Source organism: Cervus elaphus, chromosome 12 (assembly GCF_910594005.1).
Source record: "Cervus elaphus chromosome 12, mCerEla1.1, whole genome shotgun sequence".
Taxonomy (NCBI): domain Eukaryota; kingdom Metazoa; phylum Chordata; class Mammalia; order Artiodactyla; family Cervidae; genus Cervus; species Cervus elaphus.
The window spans coordinates 54,011,126-54,034,044 of record NC_057826.1 but is presented as its reverse complement, the minus strand read 5'-3'; the positions used below and the strand labels follow the sequence as shown (position 1 = coordinate 54,034,044).

At 40.5% G+C, this 22,919-nt stretch overlaps 1 protein-coding gene and 1 non-coding gene across 3 annotated transcripts in view; both read right to left on the bottom strand.

Annotated features, from left to right (window-relative positions):
- The window catches only part of APH1B (aph-1 homolog B, gamma-secretase subunit), a 40,603-nt gene extending 19,744 nt beyond the window's left edge, over window positions 1-20,859 (bottom strand). The window contains exons 1-4 of one of the 2 annotated variants that reach the window (XM_043920472.1): window positions 20,605-20,854; window positions 17,968-18,138; window positions 11,439-11,509; window positions 10,477-10,599 (exon numbers count right to left, since the gene is read on the bottom strand). In XM_043920472.1, the coding sequence (XP_043776407.1) occupies window positions 10,477-10,599; window positions 11,439-11,509; window positions 17,968-18,138; window positions 20,605-20,717 (478 nt within the window). In that variant the 5' untranslated portion in view covers window positions 20,718-20,854. Of the gene's footprint in view, window positions 1-10,476; window positions 10,600-11,438; window positions 11,510-17,967; window positions 18,139-20,604 lie in introns of both variants that reach the window. The other variant, XM_043920473.1, reaches the window with a different exon arrangement.
- Window positions 19,127-19,199, bottom strand: TRNAC-GCA. The gene has a single exon. It is a non-coding gene; the product is annotated as a tRNA-Cys (tRNA).
- Window positions 20,860-22,919: the final 2,060 nt, after the last annotated feature.

Genomic DNA, 22,919 nt, shown 5'->3' with positions numbered 1-22,919 from the left:
CCAGTGGCTAAGATTCCCAATGCGATGGGCCAAGGTTCGATCCCTGGTCAGGGAACTAGATCCCACATGCTGCCCACTATAAAGATCCTGGCATGCTGCAATGAAGACTGAAGATCCCACCTGCCACAACTCAGACTAGACACAGCCAAATAAATAAATAAAAGATGACAGGAGACCTGGAGAGAGAGAAGCACAAGGCCTCAGGCTGCCTGAGCTGCAAAGGGGTCAGCAGGGGCTCTTTACCCAGCCACGGGAGCAAGGAAACGTCAGTGTCTCAGAAGGCTACCTGGAATACACGTGGGAGAGCCCCAGCCTGTAGCATTCTTTCAGCCACTCTCTGACACAATTTACTGAACTGCCTGTCTGCGCTCTGCCTAAAGATGGCCACCTGGGCTCCGCACACTTGATAATGTATCACGGGCTACTAGAGCCTATAACAGGCCAAGGTTCAGGGAGAGGAAATTTACAAAGTATAACCTTAACATTTTCAGTTATTTGAGCAACTTGAAGGAAAGACTATTACACTACTGATGTAAAGAAAGCATAGAATGAAAATACATCTTTGGTGACAAAGCCAATGACAGTATATGAAGTATCCTTGTGTCACAAGCAGAGATGGTTGGAATCATTTATTATAAGAAATTAAGACTAACAAATTCAGAAAAGAAAAAGAATTGCAGACTAAGCTTTATAGTCGCTTATTTTCTCTGTATCGTTAATAATGTAATAGTTCCTCTACCACTTTGGAACTGGTAGTTATTAGAGAGAGTTTTGCACACAAAGTGCTTTCACTTAAAAGTCTAAACATTTAACAAACTGCCACATTATAGAGATTATACTTAAAATACTGTGGGGAAAAAAGTGAAATAAATAAAAAAAAATCACTGGGTTTTAACAATAAAGATTTATTCTCATGCTCACTGGTCTGGAGGATGACTGCTTTGGCTGATCAAGTGAGCCTGGACTCAGCGGAACAGTTCTGCTGCTGGTACAGCTGGGTTTGGCTTGTCACTGCAGGCTGGGCCCAGGTCTGCTCAAACATGCTCATTCTGTGGTCCAGGCTAAGGGGGCATTAACTACGGGGCATGTTCTCTGGTCCATGATCAGATCCGAAGAGGGCAGAACCAACCACGCAAATGTTTTTTAAGTCACTGACTTATATCCAGTTAGTGACTCACATTCACCATTTGGTCAATTCGTGTCACAGGACTGAGGTCAAAGTCAGGGGCAGGCAAGTATATTCCAGTCATCATAAGGCAGTGGAAGGCTGTGGATGTATAATTCTACTACAGCAGAATGACAAATCTGGACAAAAATGGAATCTCCCACATTCCCCTTACTTTCATTTTTCTTCAAGCTCAATATTCCTCTGCCCTTCAATCGTATAGCTTCTAGGTTTTTCACCATACGAACGATGTTCTTCTATACCAACTTTAGTGTTTAAGGATTCCTATTAAATCACAATGCTCAGAACTGAACACGACTTCCCTGGTGGTCCAGTGGTTGAGAATCTGCCGCCAATGCAGGAGACACAGGTTCAATCCCTGGTCTGGAAATATGACACACGCTGAGTGGGGCAACTAAGCCCATGTGCCACAACTACTGAGCCCTAACCACTGAAGCTGGTGCTCTGCAACCAGAGAAGTCACTGCATGAGAAGCTCACACACCACAATTAGAGTAGCCTCCACTCGCCACTACTAGAGAAAGCCCATGTTCAGGAACGATGACCCAGCACAACCAAAAATAAGCACATATAATTACTCTAAAGAAATTAAAAAGAACTGAACGTGATACTTCACATGCGATCTGACCCGTACTGACTTCTCCAAATAAAAGGTTTAGTGGCTAAAAAGTTGAAAACCTTACCTAGACAAAAGCACTGCCAAGAAAATATCAAGTAAATGAAATGACTTAGGGAATTTTAAAAAATAAAACATCAGATATTCTTACTGAGTAATAAATAGATTTTTCTTCTAAATCATAAGGGAGGTGATTCAGAGTGAGGAACCTAGATACCACAAAAATCAGAGAAATTATCCTTTCTCTAAATGCTATGCTTCATTTCAAGAACCAAATTCTCTACCCTTAGGCCATTTTACAGTTTATAAAGCACTTAAATATATACTCTGTAATTTCATTTAATTCTTTACAACCTGGAGCTAGGTATTATTTTTGCCCCTGATGAAAGATGAGGAAATTGAGGGTTGGACAGAAGTCTAGTACTTCTGTCCCCGTGAACAATGTCTTTCTTACCTCCAGGACTACTAGGAAGCCTGCTTCCCTCTATCTGGAATGTTCTTTCCTGACAACCACCTTGCTCTGCCAGCCTACCTACTATTCATCTTTTAACTTTCTACTCGGATAGCACTTCCTCCATAAGCAATGCCTACCTTTCCTTTTTTTTTTTTTCAAAAAATATTTATGAGTTCATCTGGAAACAAAGAACTCCACAAAGTGCTGGGGATACTGCAGGAAACAAGACAGAAAGTCTTTGCCCTTTTATGGCTGAGCATCCAGTTTCAGAGAAAGAAACAACTATACAGTTGACCAATTAATTACAAATATGGTAAGTATTACAAAGGAGAAGTAGTGATACAATGAGTGGGTGAGAGCTTTTCTGTGCTTCATGACTCTTCCTCATCACAGTATTTATCACACTTTGTTATAACCAGTTGTTTGTCTTTATTCCCCACTCATGTGGGGAAATATATATTTCATGAATGGAAAGTATAGACACTGACTGGGCTGTTGAATAAAAATACTTAATTATTTATGGAATGAGAGATTAAATGATCAAATGAACTTGCCTAAAATACTAAATAAATGAGCCAGGATATGACTTGAACTTAAGACTCAATTCTCATACCTTGCCTCTATACAGAATTTCAAAGAAATGGTAATGATTCTAATAAAAGTTAATGTTAGCCTGCTACACAACTACAAACAAAAAGAATTAATGTATAATACATTTAATTTATAAATCAAGCTCACTTGCTACATGAAAACCTATGTACATACAGATATCATATAGTGTATAACTTGTGCTAACAGATATACTAATTAGATCTCATATTCCTTTTTATTCTGGTTATTACTTAGCCATTTGTAATGGAGTATGATAAAGAGCCTCTTGATGAAAGTGAAAGAGGAGAGTGAAAAGTTGGCCTAAAGCTCAACATTCAGAAAACTAAGATCATGGCATCTGGTCCCATCACTTCATGGCAAATAGATGGGGAAACAGTGGAAACAGTGACAGACTTTATTTTTGGGGGCTCCAAAATCACTGCAGATGGTGACTGCAGCCATGAAATTAAAAGATGCTTACTCCTTGGAAGGGAAGTTATGACCAACCTAGACAGCATATTAAAAAGCAGAAACATTACTTTGCCAATGAAGGTATGTCTAGACAAGGCTATGGTTTTTCCAGTAGTCATTTATGAATGTGAGAGTTGGACCACAAAGAAAGTTGAGCTCCGAAGAATTGATGCTTTTGAACTGTGGTGTTGGAGAAGACTCTTGAGAGTCCCGTGGACTGCAAGGAGATCCAACCAATCCATCCTAAAGGAAATCGGTCCTGAATAATCATTGGAAGGACTGATGCTGAAGCTGAAACTCCAATATTTTGGCCACCTGATGCAAAGAACTGACTCATTGGAGAAGACCCTGATGCTGGGAAAGACTGAAGGCAAGAGGAGAAGGGGACAACAGAGGATGAAATGGTTAGAAGGCATCACCGACTCAATGGATATGAGTTTGAGTAAACTCCGGGAGTTGGTGATGGACTGGGAGGCCTGGTGTGCTGCAGTCCATGGGGTTGCAAAGCAACTTGCTCATGACTGAGCAACTGAACTGAACTGAAACTACATGAAAGATTTTAAATGATCTCATGCTTAAATACATGGTAACAGCAATAAATAATATACACAATAAATACAAATAAATGCAAATTTGAGATTATATTTTTAAAAATGCATGAGTATATATGCATTTAAACATATAAGTAATTTCTTAAATGCATAATTCAAAGTTTATGCTCCAAAGAATGATGTTATAACAAATAAACTCTAGCACATGATAAAGTAACAGGTATTCCTGACTCTATAGGTACACATCCATAGCATGGTCAGCCTGCCATCCTAACTTAGCTAAAGATATTAGAACACTTTTTTCCTTGAATTTACAGAAGTCACAAATACTATCACCAAATTGCTAGCACATTTTTTTTTTAATTTTTTTGTCATACATTGATATGAATCAGCCATAGATTTACACGTATTCCCCATCCTGATCCCCCCTCCCACCTCCCTCTCCACCCGATTCCTCTGGGTCTTCCCAGTGCACCAGGCCCGAGCACTTGTCTCATGCATACCACCTGGGCTGGTGATCTGTTTCACCATAGATAGTATACATGCTGTTCTTTTGAAACATCCCACCCTCACATTCTCCCACAGAGTTCAAAAGTCTGTTCTGTATTTCTGTGTCTCTTTTTCTGTTTTGCATATAGGGTTATCGTTACCATCTTTCTAAATTCCATATATATGTGTTAGTATGCTGTAATGTTCTTTATCTTTCTGGCTTACTTCACTCTGTATAAGGGGCTCCAGTTTCATCCATCTCATTAGGACTGGTTCAAATGAATTCTTTTTAACAGCTGAGTAATATTCCATGGTGTATATGTACCACAGCTTCCTTATCCATTCATCTGCTGATGGGGATCTAGGTTCCTTCCATGTCCTGGCTATTATAAACAGTGCTGCGATGAACATTGGGGTGCACGTGTCTCTTTCAGATCTGGTTTCCTCAGTGTGTATGCCCAGAAGTGGGATTGCTGGGTCATATGGCAGGTCTATTTCCAGTTTTTTAAGAAATCTCCATACTGTTTTCCATAGCGGCTGCACTAGTTTGCATTCCCACCAACAGTGTAAGAGGGTTCCCTTTTCTCCACACCCTCTCCAGCATTTATTGCTTGTAGACTTTTGGATAGCAGCCATCCTGACTGGCGTGTAATGGTACCTCATTGTGGTTTTGATTTGCATTTCTCTAATAATGAGTGATGTTGAGCATCTTTTCATGTGTTTGTTAGCCATCTGTATGTCTTCCTTGGAGAAATGTCTGTTTAGTTCTTTGGCCCATTTTTTGATTGGGTCATTTATTTTTCTGGAATTGAGCTGCAGGAGTTGCTTGTATATTTTTGAGATTAATCCTTTGTCTGTTTCTTCATTTGCTATTGTTTTCTCCCAATCTGAGGGCTGTCTTTTCACCTTACTTATAGTTTCCTTTGTAGTGCAAAAGCTTTTAAGTTTCATTAGGTCCCATTTGTTTAGTTTTGCTTTTATTTCCAATATTCAACCTCAGGGACCTCTGGGACAATGTGAAACGCCCCAACATTCGAATCATAGGAGTTCCAGAAGAAGAAGACAAAAAGAAAGGCCATGAGAAAATACTCGAGGAGATAATAGCTGAAAACTTCCCTAAAATGGGGAAGGAAATAGCCACCCAAGTCCAAGAAACCCAGAGAGTCCCAAACAGGATAAACCCAAGGCGAAACACCCCAAGACACATATTAATCAAATTAACAAAGATCAAACACAAAGAACAAATATTAAAAGCAGCAAGGGAGAAACAACAAATAACACACAAAGGGATCCCCATAAGGATAACAGCTGATCTATCAATAGAAACCCTCCAGGCCAGAAGGGAATGGCAGGACGTACTGAAAGTAATGAAAGAGAATAACCTACAACCTAGATTACTGTATCCAGCAAGGATCTCATTCAGATATGAAGGAGAATTCAAAAGCTTTACGGATAAACAAAAGCTGAGAGAATTCAGCACCACCAAACCAGCTCTTCAACAAATGCTAAAGGATCTTCTCTAGACAGGAAATGCAGAAAGGTTGTATAAACGTGAACCCAAAACAACAAAGTAAATGGCAACGGGACCACACCTATCAATAATTACCCTAAATGTAAATGGGTTGAATGCCCCAACCAAAAGACAAAGATTGGCTGAATGGATACAAAAACAAGACCCCTATATATGCTGTCTACAAGAGACCCACCTCAAAACAAGAGACACGGGAGGGGGGATCGGGATGGGGAATAAGTGTAAATCTATGGCTGATTCATATCAATGTATGACAAAACCCACTGAAATGTTGTGAAGTAATTAGCCTCCAACTAATAAAAAAATTAAAAAAAAAAAAAAAAAAAAAAAAAAACAAGAGACACATACAGACTAAAAGTGAAGGGCTGGAAAAAAATATTTCATGCAAACGGAGACCAAAAGAAAGCAGGAGTCGCAATACTCATATCAGATAAAATAGACTTTAAAATAAAGGATGTGAAAAGAGACAAAGAAGGACACTACATAATGATCAAAGGATCAATCCAAGAAGAAGATATAACAATTATAAATATATATGCACCCAACATAGGAGCACCGCAATATGTACGGCAAACACTAACGAGTATGAAAGAGGAAATTAATAGTAACACAATAATAGTGGGAGACTTTAATACCCCACTCACAACTATGGATAGATCAACTAAACAGAAAATTAACAAGGAAACACAAACCTTAAATGACACAATGGACCAGCTAGACTTAATTGATATCTATAGGACATTTCACCCCAAAACAATCAACTTCACCTTTTTCTCAAGTGCACACGGAACCTTCTCCAGAATAGATCACATCCTGGGCCATAAATCTGGTCTTGGAAAATTCAAAAAAATTGAAATCATTCCAGTCATCTTTTCTGACCACAGTGCAGTAAGATTAGATCTCAATTACAGGAAAAAAATTGTTAAAAATTCAAACATATGGAGGCTAAATAACACGCTTCTCAATAACCAACAAATCATAGAAGAAATCAAAAAAGAAATCAAAATATGTATAGAAATGAATGAAAATGAAAACACAACAACCCAAAACCTATGGGACACTGTAAAAGCAGTGCTAAGGGGAAGGTTCATAGCATTACAGGCTTACATTAAGAAACAAGAAAAAAACCAAATAAATAACCTAACTCTACACCTAAAGCAATTAGAGAAGGAAGAAATGAAGAACCCCAGGGTTAGCAGAAGGAAAGAAATCTTAAAAATCAGGGCAGAAATAAATGCAAACGAAACTAAAGAGACCATAGCAAAAATCAACAAAGCTAAAAGCTGGTTTTTTGAAAAAATAAACAAAATTTTACTTTCTTTTAAAACAATCATTTTAAGTCAATCTTAATGAAAATAGCCTAGCTCTCTAAAGGGAATTAGCGCCATCTAGTGACAGAAGCTGGTAGAAAAATAAATTTCATTAGGAGACTGCTACTCGAGAAGCAAAAAAGAAAACTGCTTATGTAGCAGTAAAATACACTGATTTAGAAAAATACAGAAAACTGTAGCACCCCCTCTTGGCTATGTTTTATTAATTTATATTGGATGCTAACAGATTTTAGCTGTCTATATTATAGTTGTTCTAAAAAAAATACTAAGACTGCTTATTATGATCATTTTTTAAAATTGTCAGAAATATTCTAGTTATGGGATGTTTAAAAGGAAGATAATTTGCTCTGCTGGAGGCACGACTATATCAGTATGACCCAATCCGCTAACATACTTTCCCCTCCTCTAACTCGCAGCCAGATGTGAAGGGCCTTGACTTTACCCTGTAGGCCTTGAACAGCCCTTTGTTCGGGGACAGTATAAAGGATGGATACCCATAGGAAGTGTACTGAGGAAAGACTAACCAGCTGGGGGTTAATGGAGTAATCTAGACAGGAGATAACAAGGGCTGAACCAAAATGATAAACAAGAGTCCACTGGGTTAGAGGATCACTATTACATGCAGGATATCTCTCACATTTATATTGCAGAAATTTTTTAAAATTCAGTTATACCTCATCTTATCCTGGAGAAGGAAATGGCAACCCACTCCTTCTTGCCTGGGAGATTCTGTGGACAAAGGAGCCTGCCGGGCTACAGTCCATGCGGTTGCAAAGAGTCCAGCGCCACTGAGCAACTAAGACTTTCATCTTATATCTTTACTGTTATTACTTCAAACTGCCTTGACAAGATTATTCACTTTGGGGGGGGGGGGGAGGGTCTTATTTCCCCTATAAAATGATAAGCTCCTTGAAGACAAATTACTTTTGTAAAGATGTTAAATTAAAGATGATTTAATTAAAAGAATCTGTGCATGGGGTCACTTATTTCAATGGTATAGCTTTATGAAGACAAAAAAAATACAGTGGCATTTTAGAAAACTATTTTTTGAAAGATTCTTGTGTAATTCAGGAGAGACCCTATACTAATGATGTATGCTACCAACTATCAAACATGTGATCATTGTATCACAGGGACAATATTCATCTGGTGGATGAAAAAGCAGTTCGAAATACGTTGGCTTTTTTACAGGCATCTTTGGATAAAGGTGAACTCATCTTTTTTTTTTTAATACACTACAGTTTATTTTTAAATGTTCAAAAGCAAGAAAACTAAATATATTTTTTCAGATACACACAAGAAGGTAAAACTTCCAGGTTTTAGCCTCAAAGTAAAACATCTACACATGTTAAAAACCTAACTTTCAGACCTGGCTAACCCAGGGACTGAACACCACAAAATCAGGACAATGGTTTCCTGTGGGGGAGGAGTGGGGAGGAGCAAGGGACTCTAAGTTCCTGCTGATGTCCCAGTTCTTAAGGAACAAGGAAGATGGGTTGTTATAGTTACAATTTTAAATATGTTACACACATTTTTTAGATGTGACATTACCTCATATTAAATAAGAACTGTTTTCCTTCCTCTCAATTTCAAGATTAAATTATACTCTCCATCCCCAAAAGCGGCCAAGATGACAGACTAAAGATTAGTCCTTACACTGACAATAAATAAAAACTAATAATAACAAAAAACATAGGCAGAACACTTTGACCTAAATCACAGCAAGATCCTCTATGACTGACCTCCTAGAGTAATGGAAATAAAAGCAAAAATAAACAAATGGGACCTAATTAAGTTTTTGCACAATGAAGGAAACAAGCAAGGTGAAAAGAAAACTCTCAGGATAGGAGCAAATAATAGCAAATGAAACAACTGACAAAAGATTAATCTTCCAAATATACAAGCAGCTCGTGCAACTCATACCCAAATGAGTTCCCAAATGAGAAAAACAACCCAATCAAAAAGTTGGGCAGAGACCTAAACAAACATTTCTCCAAAGAAGACAAAGAGATGGCTAATAAACACGTGAAAAGATGCTCAACATCGCTCGTTATTAGAGAAATGCAAATCAAAACTACAATAAGGTATCATCTCACACCGGTCAGAACAGTCATCATCAAAATGTCTACAAACAATTAATGCTGGAGAGGGTGTGGAGAAAAGGGAAGCTTCTTGCACTGTTGGTGGGAATGCAAATTGATAGGGCCACTATGGAGAACAATATGGAGATTCCTTAGAAAACTAGGAATAAAACTACCATACGACCCAGAAATCCCACTACTGGGAAATCATAATTAAAAAAGACACATGTACCCCAAAGTTCACTGCAGCACTACTTACAATAGCTAGAGCATGGACGCAACCTAGATGTCCATCAACAGGTGAAAGGATAAGGAAACTGTGGTACATATACACAGTGGAATATTACTCAGTCATAAAAAGGAACACATTTGAGTCAGTTCTAATAAGGTTGACGAACCTAGAGCCTCTTAAATAGAGTGAAGTAAGTCAGAAAGATAAATAAATAATAAATAATAATAATAATAAATAAATAAATGTTGTATATTAACACATATATGTGGAATCTAGAAAGATGGTACTGATGATTCTATTTGCGGGACAGCAAAAGAGGTGCAGACATAAAGGGGAGACTTTTGGTCACAGTCAGGGAGGGAGCGGGTGGGAGGACCTGAGACAGTAGCACTGAAACATACATATTATCATATGTAAAACAGATAGCCAGTGGGGACATGCTATATGATGCAGGGGACCCACTCTGTAACAACACAGCAGGGTGGGATGGGGAGGGAGGTGGGAGAGAGGTTTAAGAAGGAGGGGACACGTGTATGCCTGTGGCTGTTTCATGTTGAAGTATGGCAGAAACCATCACAATATTGTAAAGTAAGTATCCTCCAATTAAAAATAAAATTTAAAAAATAATAAAAATAATGCTGTTAGAAAAAAAACAAAAAAGCATGTAGCCTATAAAAATTCACTTACAATATATCAACCATACAGCAAAATTATCTGTATAGTAACAGAAAAATGAATTTCATACAAGCTAAATCCACTCTAAAATTCGATAATAGCCTAACTGTAATTCTTACTTTCCTAGGTCTCTTTCATCAGAGTGTCTTTCATCAGAGTGTACCTTGCCTTTAGAAGGTACAACATAAATTTCCATTCACTGGAATTCCTAAGCCAGGGAATTCCACTAATGATGATCATAGACCTGAACATTCAAACCAGACACATACCTGAATTTAGGAAGAACTGGGGAGGGTCTCCATGAATGCCCACGGTGCCTGGTCCCAAGGAGTCAGACAGGGTATTTACAAAGGAAAATATGCCACTCATGATTCCAAAGCCCAGGCCAGAAACTAAAGAGGAAAAAAAACACTGTTAAACCTTATTCACACTACGATTTCTCTTCAAATCAAATCCCCAAGGACTAGGGAACACTATTTTGCTGAAGGAAAAAGGGTGCACAGACTGTTGGAGAAGCAGTGGAAAGTTGGCTCAAAAAAGGCAAGTGCTTGGCAGAATGATGAACCGGGGTGGGGGTGGGGTAGGAGGGGGAGTGGACAGTGAAATGTAGTAGAGAAATGAAAAAGGATAGAAAGAGATCCAGGAGGGCTCTGAAGTGATAGGTGAGACAGAAGGATATGATATTAAAGCTCTGACTTTAATTCATGATAACAGAGTCTACAGAATTAATTTTGATGGAACTGAGCTTGAGGGGTGATTGCATTGTAAAGACGGATCCCGCGGTCAAGCTGGGTGACTCAATTTAGGAACCTAGATCCAACCTTTAAACCATAATTCTGAAAGAAAAATATGAAAAGGTATTAACTCTATTAATATGAAGAGTCTTCCCAGTACAAATTCATGGAATCAACCCAGAGAGGGTAACAGTAACATCACTTGGAAATTGTTAACTGGAGAGTGTACATGTTAAAAAAACCTAACTGTCAAATACGGTTAATATTTAATGGACACACAGTTAAGGGTCATCTGCAATCACTTTCCTTTATAAAAGGGCTCTAGAAAGCTATAAAAATTTAAAAATATACACCAATAGGCCAATGCAGTAGTAAAATACTACTAGAAACCCACAAAGCTATAAAAGATAAAAATGGAAAAAAAAAAAAGATAAAAATGGCTTTTAAGTCAAGTTTGATTTTTTTTATCTTCACAACACTAGGCAGCTCTAACTTACCATAAGCCAGCAATCTCATAGAGGGTGCTTCCTCATATGGGTTTATAGTCTTCAAACCCTCACTGGCTTTCCTAAAATAAACACACATATATAATTTTTTTAAAGTAGTATATCAGAAAAACACATAAGGTATCTTAAAATTTAGATACTTAACGAGGTTTTCGACCAGATTATACTCTAAATCTAAAATCCATTTAAATGAACACAACAAAGCTTCAATTAACTAAAATCAACCAAAATTTCCAACCAACTTTTGCCTTTCATCTGACATCCACAAAGAATAGGAAAAATAATATAAGTAAACAAGCCATTAGGATTAGGTTTAATAAGGGGGGGAAAAAAGCAATATTTATGACTAATCTTATGTGTTAAGTGACTTCAGTCATATCTGACTCTGTGCGACCCTATGTACTGTAGCCTGCCAGGCTCCTCTGTCCAGGATTCTCCAGGCAAGAATACTGGAGTGGGTTGCCCCACTCAAGGACTGAACTCTCACCTCTTATTCTCCTGTACTGGCAGGTGATTCTTTACCACTAGCACCACCATGACTAAGCTTCTGTATCAGTTCAGTCATTCAGTCATGTCCGACTCTTTACAATCCCATGGACTGAAGCACACCAGGCCTTCCTGAACATCACCAACTCAAGGAGTTTACTCAAACTCATGTCCATTGAGTCAGTGATGCCATCCAACCATCTCATCCTCTGTCGTCCCCTTCTCTTCCTGCCCTCAATCTTTCCCAGCAGCAGGCTCTTTTCAAATGAGTCAGTTCTTTGCGTCAGCTGGCCAAAATATTGGCGTTTCAGCTTCAACATCAATTCTTCCTAAGAACATCAGGACTGATTTCCTTTCGGATGGACTGGTTGGATCTCCTTGCAGTCCAAGGGACTCTCAAGAGTCTTTTCCAACACCACAGTTCAAAAGCATCAATTCTTCAGCGCTCAGCTTTCTTTACAGTCCAACTCTCACAGCCCTACATGACTACTGGAAAAACCACAGCTTTGACTAGATGGAGCTTTGTGGACAAAGTAACGTCTCTACTTTTTAATATGCTGTCTAGGTTGGTCATAACTTCCCTTCCAAGGAACAAGCGTCTTTTAATTTCATGGCGGCAATCACCATCTGCAGTGATTTTGGAGCCCAGAAAAACAAAGTCAGCCACTGTTTCCACTGTTTCCCCATCTATTTGCCATGAAGTGATGGGACAGGATGCCATGATCTTAGTTTTCTGAATGTTGAGCTTTAAGCCAACTTTTTCACTCTCTTCTCTTTCATCAAGAGGCTCTTTAGTTCTTCTTCACTTTCTGCCATTAGGGTGGTGTCATCTGCATATCTGAGGTTATTGATATTTCTCCTGGCAATCTTGATTCCAGCTTGTGCTTCATCCAGCCCAGTGTTTCTCATGATGTACTCTGCATATAAGTTAACTAAGCAGGGTAGACAGTACACTGCCTTGACGTACTCCTTTTCCTATTTGAAATCAGTCTGTCTTAGGAAGTATTTAATTCAATATGCTATGGCATCTACCACTCTGAATTGTTCCTCTTCCCAAAGTATTGTATCTTTAATTCCACCTTCTTAGTACTTTGCTGTATTTCTGCCTGGGTTAGACTTATTGTGCCACCCTCCCTTCTACCTTCCACTCCGTAGAACCTAAATGGTACTCAATCCTCAAAGTCTAGTTAGGCAACAATTGCTCAAAGAAACCATCTTTACCAATGACTGATAGTCATTCATCCCACCTCTCTCTACTTTTAGGTTTGCTTGTTGTTGTTGTTATGGGGATCTTTCACGTGGGATCTTAAATCCCTGCCCAGGGATCAAACCTGCACACCCACACTAGAAGCCAGGTCTTAACCACAAGACCACCAGGGAAGTCCTTCTCCTTACTTCTAAGTCCTATTCACACTGATGGTCTGAACTCTCACATGGATACCTAATCACATGGTCTTCTGATTCTAAAAGATTTCTTTCATATCCCCAATCAGGCTTCAGGGGAGAATAAAATGCTACCTTCAGAAAAGAAGATAAATGAATACCTGAAAGAACTACTGCTCAGTAAGAAATTATCTTCAGAGTGATCGTATCCGGGCTTCTGCTGTGGGCAACCTGCAAACTTACCATGAGCCCTGCCCCCCCGCCCCCCAAATGTGTCAGGACTGTGGCCAGGTCAGTTCCACTCTCGTCACTATTACTATCCCTTGTTGGTTAGAAAGTCTGCAACAATGTTCCTGACTCAAAGGATATTTAAATTATATTTACCATAAAATATATTTTTTAAAGCAACTAAGGAACCAAACATTTTAGAATGATTTTTCAACAAGTGCTGAAACAAAAATGAGTGAGGTTAACTTTAAGAGTAGAAAATTAGCCAAAACACAGAACTTATATTCTGGGTTAATGTGTTAATTCAATTTTAAGGTATGCATATTCACTGCAGTAAGCCTATCTCATCACATAAATATAAATATATATTTATATATATTTGCCTTATATATATATATTATTTAGTGTATTAAATAAGGCAACACAGAATTCAATCAAAATAGTAATAAGCATAAAGAAAAACATCTTTGGAATTTCCCTGGTGATCCAGTGGTTAAGTAAGATCCCACACTTCTATTACAGGGGGCACGGGTTTGCTCTCTGGTCAGGGAACCAAGATCCCACATGCCACACAACAAGACCAAAAACAAAACAAAACAAGGAAAGGAAACAATTTGCCATTTCAGCGCTCTCCATTTGGAAGCATCATTTGGTAGCAGAGATATGAGCCAGAATTTATGTGACTGTGATCTTCTTTCTCTAGAACAGTAATCACCTGAAATGCCCAAGGAGCCAACATAAACTCACCTATCACAGGAGTGTTTTGAAAGGCTAACGCATGCTTACAGACCTACATAATAGCAATAATCTCCATCAACAAACAGATATAATGGTATAATAGAATCAGTAATTTTGGAGGACTTCTGTTTTATATAAATTGCTCAGTAATGAATAAAAGATTTTTGATATTTAGTATAACAAAGTTCTGCTATCACAAATATATTAAAGCTATAAAGTTAAAAGTTTTGTAAACGTCCTCCTTCTATGCGGGAGGAAAGGTCTAGGGCACCAACAGTTCTCAGAGCCAATATCAGGAAGTGAAAAAGTAAAAGGCTTCATCCTCAGCTTCTGAGTTCCTGATGGACACAGCACACAACCGATGACATGAGGGACGGTGATTTTAATTTGACCATTTTACTGAAATGGAAAATTCTTTGTTTTGCATTTATTATTGTTTCTAAGAACAAAAAAGAAAAAGCTCAATTTTTTTAAATATAAACTTTGAAAAATACATGATAAATCATACCAGCTTTCTTATTTGCTCTGATTCACCCTACATGTGTGTGTTAAGAGAGGGAAAGTACCACAGAATATGCATGTAAATACACTATTTTAGAAATTTTTAAAAACAGACTTAGGCCATTTAAAAAGTTGTAGCAATGATTATCTTACTACTTCTTCTATAAATGACTTTTTAAATTAGCAAATCTTTATGGTATCAGCATTATCAGACAACTTAAACTACAAAAGCTTCACTCCAAGCCAAAAAAATTCTAGTGTATATTTTAGGCAATATGCAGGACCATAACTTGGATTTTTTTTTTCTTCTAATTAAAGTAGAAAAAACTATCATTTGTGGCCACATGTCAATTTCTCACAGTGCAATGCTCTGCTATGCTGCAAGTTACAATTCATTCATTCAAGGTGAAGTACTGTTCCTAAGGCCTGAGTCATGAAATAAATTCATATTGAACTACAATAAGTTGGCTTCCCTTGTGGCTCTCGGTGGTGAAGAGTCTGCCTGCCAATGCAGGAGACGCAAGTTTGATTCCTGGGTTGGGAAGATACCGTGGAGAACGAAATGGCAACGCACTCCAGTATTCTTGCCTTGAGAATTCCTTGGAGAGAGAAGCCTTGAAGGCTACAGTCCATGGGGCTACAAAAGAGCTGGACACTACTGAAGTGACTAAACAACAACATACAATAATAAATACTTTGATTCAATTCCAAATTAACTGGTGCAAGCTCTCCACATTTTAATCTTGGCACCAAATTCAGTTAGCAAAAATTTTATTGAGGCAGTACTTTAAACTTAAAAGTTCAAAATCTACCTTGGCAGTGGAGATAGTTAAAATATTGATTAAACTGAAGTTCCTATATTTAATTTAGTGAAGCCTATATATACTTAAATGTATCTATATAAATGTTAGTCATGAGTAAAGTACATAATTCTCAAACTTGTTTTAACATGTAACTATATAACATCCAACATTTTTAAAATGTGCTAGGAAAATATTTTATCATAGTCCAAAGGTTTGTTGCAGATGCATTTTGTAAAGGCAAACAAAGGCACCCGTTAATACATATTTGTCCTATTAGTTATCTGCAAATCTCCAAAGGTCCTTTTGGAGGACCAAATACGGTTTCCCCAGAAGGCCAAGGAGGCTTCTCTGAATTTCCTAGCCTGAGAGCCTGCAGACTGGCAGCAATACTTCCTTCCACATGTGGTCCTATGTCCTCACTGCCCTCATTAAAAAGGGCAACCTGGGGGGAATTCCCTGGCAGTCCAGTGGTTAGGACTCCGCACTTTCATTGCCAGGGTGCAGGTTCAATCCTTGGTCAGGGAACTAAGATCCCACAAGCAGCACAGCAATAGCTGCCCCCCTTACCCCCCGCCCCGCCCCCGCCCCCAGAAAAAGGCAACTCATGTTGGGCTTGTCTTTTGGAACCTTGGGTTAGAGCCAATAAGCTTTGCTTTCCAGGTGGAAATCGTGAAGAAACACAACAGTAAAGAAGAGCAGATATTCAGTTAGCCAATTCAGGTAACTGAGGTTGTAGAATCTCAAGTCCTAAAGGGTTATTACCAAAGCCAGGACCTGATCTGTGAAAATCTACTGAAATTAGAAAACGCAAAAACAATGTGAGCCAAGGACGGTGACGTTGGAGTAAGAAAGTCCAGTGCAATCGGAAGCTGAGTTAAGAGAGCAGCGCCCTGTCAACGGTGGGAAGGGCCCTGCTTTCTGAACCACTCTGACCACAGCGGAGCACTGTGCTGGGTCCTGAGCACAGGTAAACCCCAGGCACTGCCAGAAAGGGGTGTGTCCACTGACATAAAAGAACAGTGACAGGAAAAGATTTGGAAGCCACATCCGTGTCTTCTGAGGGCCAGGTGAGAAAATGAGGAATGCACAGTCTTGAAAGAGATAAGATGACAACCATGGGACAGAGACTGCTTTTGCCTGAGCATGGCAGAGGTGAGAAAGAGGGCCGATCTTTATTACCTTAATATATTCTACAGGAAAAGTTAAATTTTGGAATGGCAGTTAACTGCTGCATGCCAGAAACATTCAACCATAGCTGAATGTCCATCCCATAAGGATACTGTAATTCCCATGGAACCTGAAATGTTATCTTTGATTTTTATTTGTTGCTCTTTAATATTTCCAGGAACTAATGGAACTTTCATTTTTAAACCTTTTCTAAGATACTCCTTTTGCTTCTAAGCAATGGCTTCCTGGTTTTCTACTAGTGGTTTAAATTGCTTCATTATTAAATTTCAGTATCTGTTATTAAAAGCATCAAGTAAAAAATACAGAAGCCTTGGCATTTTGGCAGGAACAAAGGATCAGAGGCCTATTACAAGAGATGCTACTGAGGTCCTTTCTATCTTGGTTGCACCCTTGAAATTCATAAAGTGCTTTAATTAACTCATTTGCAGAAATGAAAAAACAGCACATTTATCCATCTACTAACTAAGCATTACTATGTAATCAAAGCCAAACTCATGACTGCCTGACGGAAAATACTGTTCCAAGTTCAAGCTGTGCTTTCAAACAGTGGTTTCACGTGAGCTCCTCATGGATCCTACAGATGACCTACTTCCTGGCCTAGAAAGGGAACATGCCCACTTTTTTTTTTAATGTATTTTTCTATTACAGACATGAAATCTAACGACATTATCACAAAATGAACACTTGTTTCCCCCAATACAGTCAAAATTACAGCAAGCATAACTGCCGTAAGAATTATCTATTTTAGGTGATGTTAAAGAGAAGCACATATAAATTCTGATTTGGAACAGTTTTTGTACTTATTGTTTCAATGACTTTCTCTACCTTATTTTTCTCTATGGCACTTATCTTGTAACATACGATGTATTTTCTTGTTTATTCATCTGTTGTCTCTTTCCACTATAAGGTACCACCATGAGACTGTCTTTTAATCATGATGCATCCCCAGTACCCAGAGTAGTGCATGGCATTAAGTAAATTCTCAAGACATATTTTTTGAATGAGTGAAGGAAGGAACAAGGGCCCACAACTTAAAATACTCAATATTTTCAGGCTGAAAATGTACGATCCCCTGGCTTAGAACTATGTAGGAAGACATGGACCTTCAAATACAACATAATAATGTTTCAAACTACTAAATAATAATTCAAAAAACACTGGGGGAAAAAAAGTAAATCAAACATTTAACTTACTTTAAAAGTTTATAATATGCAAACCGGAACATTTCTTGGATAAGGACTGAGATTAACACTCCAAAAATCAGCAGATATTTCTCTCTTGGTTCATCTTTGTTATCAGTAAGGGTTGTTGTCATGAACCAAATGAGGGAAGAAAACAGCAGAGACACCAACCAGAAGAAAGCTCTGAAAATTGGAGGGAAAATAGTTATAAGTGAACAGGATCAAAAACGATTTAAAAGCAGGAAAGAAAAAGGGACTTCCTTGGTCATCCAGTGGTCAGGACTCTGAGCTTCCAATGCAGGGAGAGCAGGTTCAATTCTTGGTTGGGGAATAAGATCCCACATATTACATGGCCAAAATAATAATAATAATAATAAAATGTACAGGTTGCCATATAACACTGAGCAGGATTCCATGTGCTATACACAGGTTCTGGTTATTCATTTTAAATATAGCAGTGTGGTTTGGGGGAGAATGGATACATCCATATGGCTGAGTCCTTTGTTCTTAATCTATCACAACATTAATTGGCTATAGCCCAAAACAAAGTAAAAAGTTAAAAATAAATAAAATGTACAGAGCCAAGAGATACTGCTTACAGCTGAAAGAATTACATATAAAATAAATAAATAAAAATAAAAAAACAAAACAAAACCCCGCTTGAGAAGAAAGAGATTTCCTGACAGAAAACGTCCAACTGTTCTTAATCAATGTGCAGTTTCCCTGGTGAAACAAACATGCAGTCCAAGAGGAATTTGAAATTTTTCGTAAAAAATAACTTTTTTCAGTGATCCTTCTTTTTGTAAGTACATCTGAAGACTATTTGCCAAGGACTGTCTGGCTGGAAATTTCGTTATTTGCTAATTAAGCTTCCTAATTAAAGCTTTGTCCCTCCTCCCTATAAAAAGCCTTCCCCCCAGAGAGAACATGACAAATGCCTGGAAGCCAAAGGGTAAATGACTGCAAAGTCTCCTCCTAGCTATACCCTTACCTCCCCTCTCCCCCAGCAATACTGGGAAGGGATTACTGGAGAGGGAAAGTCAAAGTGAAGTCCCTCAGTCGTGTCCAACTCTTTGCGATCCCATGGACTGTAGTCTACCAGGCTCCTACCTCCATGGGATTCTCCAGGCAAGAACACTGGAGTGGGTTGCCATTTCCTTCTCCAGGGGATCTTCCTGACTCAGGGATCGAACCTGGGTCTCCTGCATTGCAGGCAGACGCTTTAACCTCTGAGCCACCAGGGAAGCCCCCAAAGCTTTGTCCACTGATGTATAAATATTTTTTTCCAGGAAAATGTCTATGTCTCTATTGACAGAACAATTGTTTAAAATCCAGATGTTGAAAGCCTGTGCTCTGATCTAGATCAGTTTCCCAGGTCTGGTTTTTACAACATTCCTGTGGAGTTTAATGATTATAACAAGCTTTACAGACCTTCTGCCCAAATCTCCATTGTATTTTGTTTTGTTTTACTTGGCCGCACAGGGTCTTAGCTGTGGCCAGCAGGCGTGTGGGATCTTAGTTCCCCCCACCCAGGATGGAACCAGAGTCCCCTGAGCTCTTAACCACCGGACCACCAGTGAAATCCCTCTATGTGAAAGTGAAAGTGAAGTTGCTCAGTCGTGTCCAACTCTTTGCGACCCCATGGACTGTAGCTCACCAGGCTCCTCAGTCCATGGAATTTTCCAGGCAGGAGTACTGGAGTGGGTTGCCATTTCCTTCTCCAGGGGATCTTCCCAACCCAGGGATTGAACCTGGGTCTCCCGCACTGCAGGCGGACGCTTTACCGTCTAAGTCACCGGGGAAGAAGTCCCTCTATATTGGTTTTTAAATGACTCTTGTGAAGCAGTACTTTCAATACAGTGTGAGAGGTGAATAAGTTCAGAAAAGGTGGGACTCACTGGCCTGGCCTGGCGGTTTCTCCTGATGCCAAGTGAGACTCAACAGCACAGAGGGTCATGGGAAAGCTCCAGTAAGAGCTGCCAGACAGGTGAAAACTGGCATTATGATCACATTCGCCACCGGAGTTCGGTATTGACCAACCTCCTGCAAAGAGATGTACTACAGGTGCTGCGGAGTTTTCACAGGCTTCTACCCTTTGGCCGCATACCTGGAAAACCTGGGTCTCTTAAAATAAATTGCGTAGTCCGAATCCCACCCCCTTGACATTCCTATTCAGTTGATCACGGGTAGGGGTTGGGCAGGAGTGTGTTTTAAAGCACCTGATCCCCAGGTGCTTAAGGGCTCTTAACTAGCTTGGGATTAGAGATGCCAGTTTCAATCTGAGTTGCCCTCTCTCCAAAATAAATCAAAGATGTATATTTGAAGTTATCCACAATTGTTTACACAGTTTTAATGTATGATGAACGCCCACCCACGGGCCCTAGGCAAAGACTACCGAGCTAAGCGTCAGGGTTTTCTGAGACCCACGGTGTGAGCTCCTTCACGATGTGAGCTTGCTCTCTGAGGTCGCCGACCCTCAGAGGAGGGCACGAAGTCCCAGGGAAAGGGGTCTCAGTTCTCCCACTTCCAACCATTCTCCGCTCTAAAGCCCAACGTGATCGAGCTGTTTGGTGGGGCGCCAAGGATCGCGGGTACCCCCGGCGGAGGAGGGGAGCCCCGGGTCCGGGTTTCCCGGAGCAACCGCCTTACCCAACGATGAGAAAGATGATGCGTAACGGCTCGGTGGAGATGGTGAAGATATAGAGGGCGAGCGCAGGCCCGAAGGCAATGAAGGCGCAGCCGAAGAACACGGCCGCCGTCATGGCGACCGCAGAAGCCGGCCGGGGGGGCCCTGGCCTGGACACTGGGGCGCAGAGCGCCGAACCAGCTGAGCACCAGGACGAGGGCGGGGCAGAACCAGAGACTGGAGGCGGGGCGAGAGCGGGGCGCGGCGGCGGGCGAGAGCGGGGCGCGGCGGCGGGCGAGGGCGTGGTGGGGCTGGCCGCGGCGGGGGCGGAGCGCGGCGCGCCGCAGCGGAGAGCGAGGGCGTGGTGGGGGCGGGGCGCGGCGGGGCGGGGCGGAGCGGAGGGCGAGGGCGTAGTGGGGGCGGGGCGCGGCGGAGCCGGGCGGGGCACGGCGCGGCGGGGCCGGGCGGGGCGCGGCGGAGGGCGGGGCGGGGCGGGGCGGGGCGGGGCGGGGCTCACCAGGCTTCCGCTCTGGAGTCGTTGTTGTTGTTGTTGTTGTTGTTTGCTTGCTCAGTCCTGAGTCGACTCTGAGAGCCCGTAGACTGCAGCACCAGGCTTCCCTGTCCTTCGCCATTTCCTGGAGTTTGCTCAAATTCTTGTCCATTGAGTCGATCATGCCATCCAACTATCTCATCCTCTGTGGCCCCTTCTCTTGCCTTCAATCTTTCCCAGCATCAGGGTCTTTTCCAGGGAGCTGGCTCTTCGCATCAGGTGGCCAAAGTATTGGAACTTCAGCTTCAGCATCAGTCCTTCCAATGAATATTCAGGATTGATTTCCTTTAGAGTTGACTGGTTTGATCTCCTTACAGTCCAAGGGACTCTCCAGAGTCTTCTCCAATAACACAGTTTGAAAACATCAGTTCTTTGGTGCTCAGCCTTCTTTATGGTCCAGCTCTCAGATCCATACATGACTACTGGAAAAACCATAGGTTTGACTATGTGGGCCTTTGTCAGCAAAGTAATGTCTCTGCTTTTTAATGCGCTGTCTAGATTCTTCACAGCTTTTCTTCTAAGGAGCAAGCATCTTTTCATGTCATGGTTGCAGTCACTTGCAGTGATTTTGGAGCCCAAGGAAACAGTCTGTTACTGTTTCTATTGTTTCCCCATCTATTTGCCATGAAGTGATGGTACCGGATGCCATGATCTTAGTTTTCTGAATGTTGAGTTTTAAGCCAGCTTTTTCACTCTCCTCTTTCACCTCCATCAAGAGGCTCTTTAGTTCCTATTTGCTTTCTGCCATAAGGATGGTGTCATCTGCATATCTGAGGTTATTGATATTTCTCCCCACAATTTTGATTCCAGCTTATGCTTCATCCAGCCCGGCATTTTGCATGCTATACACTGCATATAAGTTAAATAAGCAGGGTGACAACATACAGCCTTGACATACTCCTCTCCCAATTTGGAACCTCTCCGTTGTTCCATGTCCAGTTCTAACATGTCTCAAGGTGTAGTAGCTTCTGATCCAGAGGCAGAGATCGCTGGAGATTTTAGAGTTGGAGCCAAAGCACTCAGTCCCCTGCTGCCACCAATCGTATACATTAGGCTGGCCAAGGATGCCAGCCATGAGATGCCTAAGAGGAGTGGAGGTCCCCAACCCCCTTTGGATCCAGGACAGGGGAAGATTCCAGATCAACTGAAGAAGAACACACAGGACATAGGCAGGATTCCATTTCTAAACAAAGGAGTCTTTTTTTTAAAGGACATTATGCCATTTGTTGACTGTACAAAACTATAGCTGGGGTGGCTGTGATGACCCAGGTGATAACTCTTAGACTGTAACAGCCCCATCTCGGGGTTGTTTTGGTGAGCTAGTTTTATTTGTACCCCACTCCTGCCAAGTCTTAAAAAAATTGTTTTGAAGGCATTCTTTGATCACCCCATAGTAACAGGAGCATCTCCCTACTCAGTTTTTACTTGTCTCTCCCATTAACACATAAAATTTTGGAGGGCAGGGTTTTTGTTTTGTTCTTTCTTGGTTGCACAACAGCAGTGGCTCAAATGGTAAAGAATTTGCCTGCAATTCAGGAGACCTGCATTGTATCCCAGGGTTTGGAAGATCCCCTGGAGAAGCGAATGGCTACCCACTCCAGTATTCTTGCCTTCAGACCAGAAGAGGGTGCTCACTAAATACCTGTTCAATGGATGAAATAATTTTAAAAGTGGAATTCACAAACATTTGCTATTTTATATTAATCAAACAGTTTCTGAGAGTTTTACAAATTAAAACCAGAAGGTTAATTTCACTGATCATTCACATCTAATAAGATTTATCTCCAT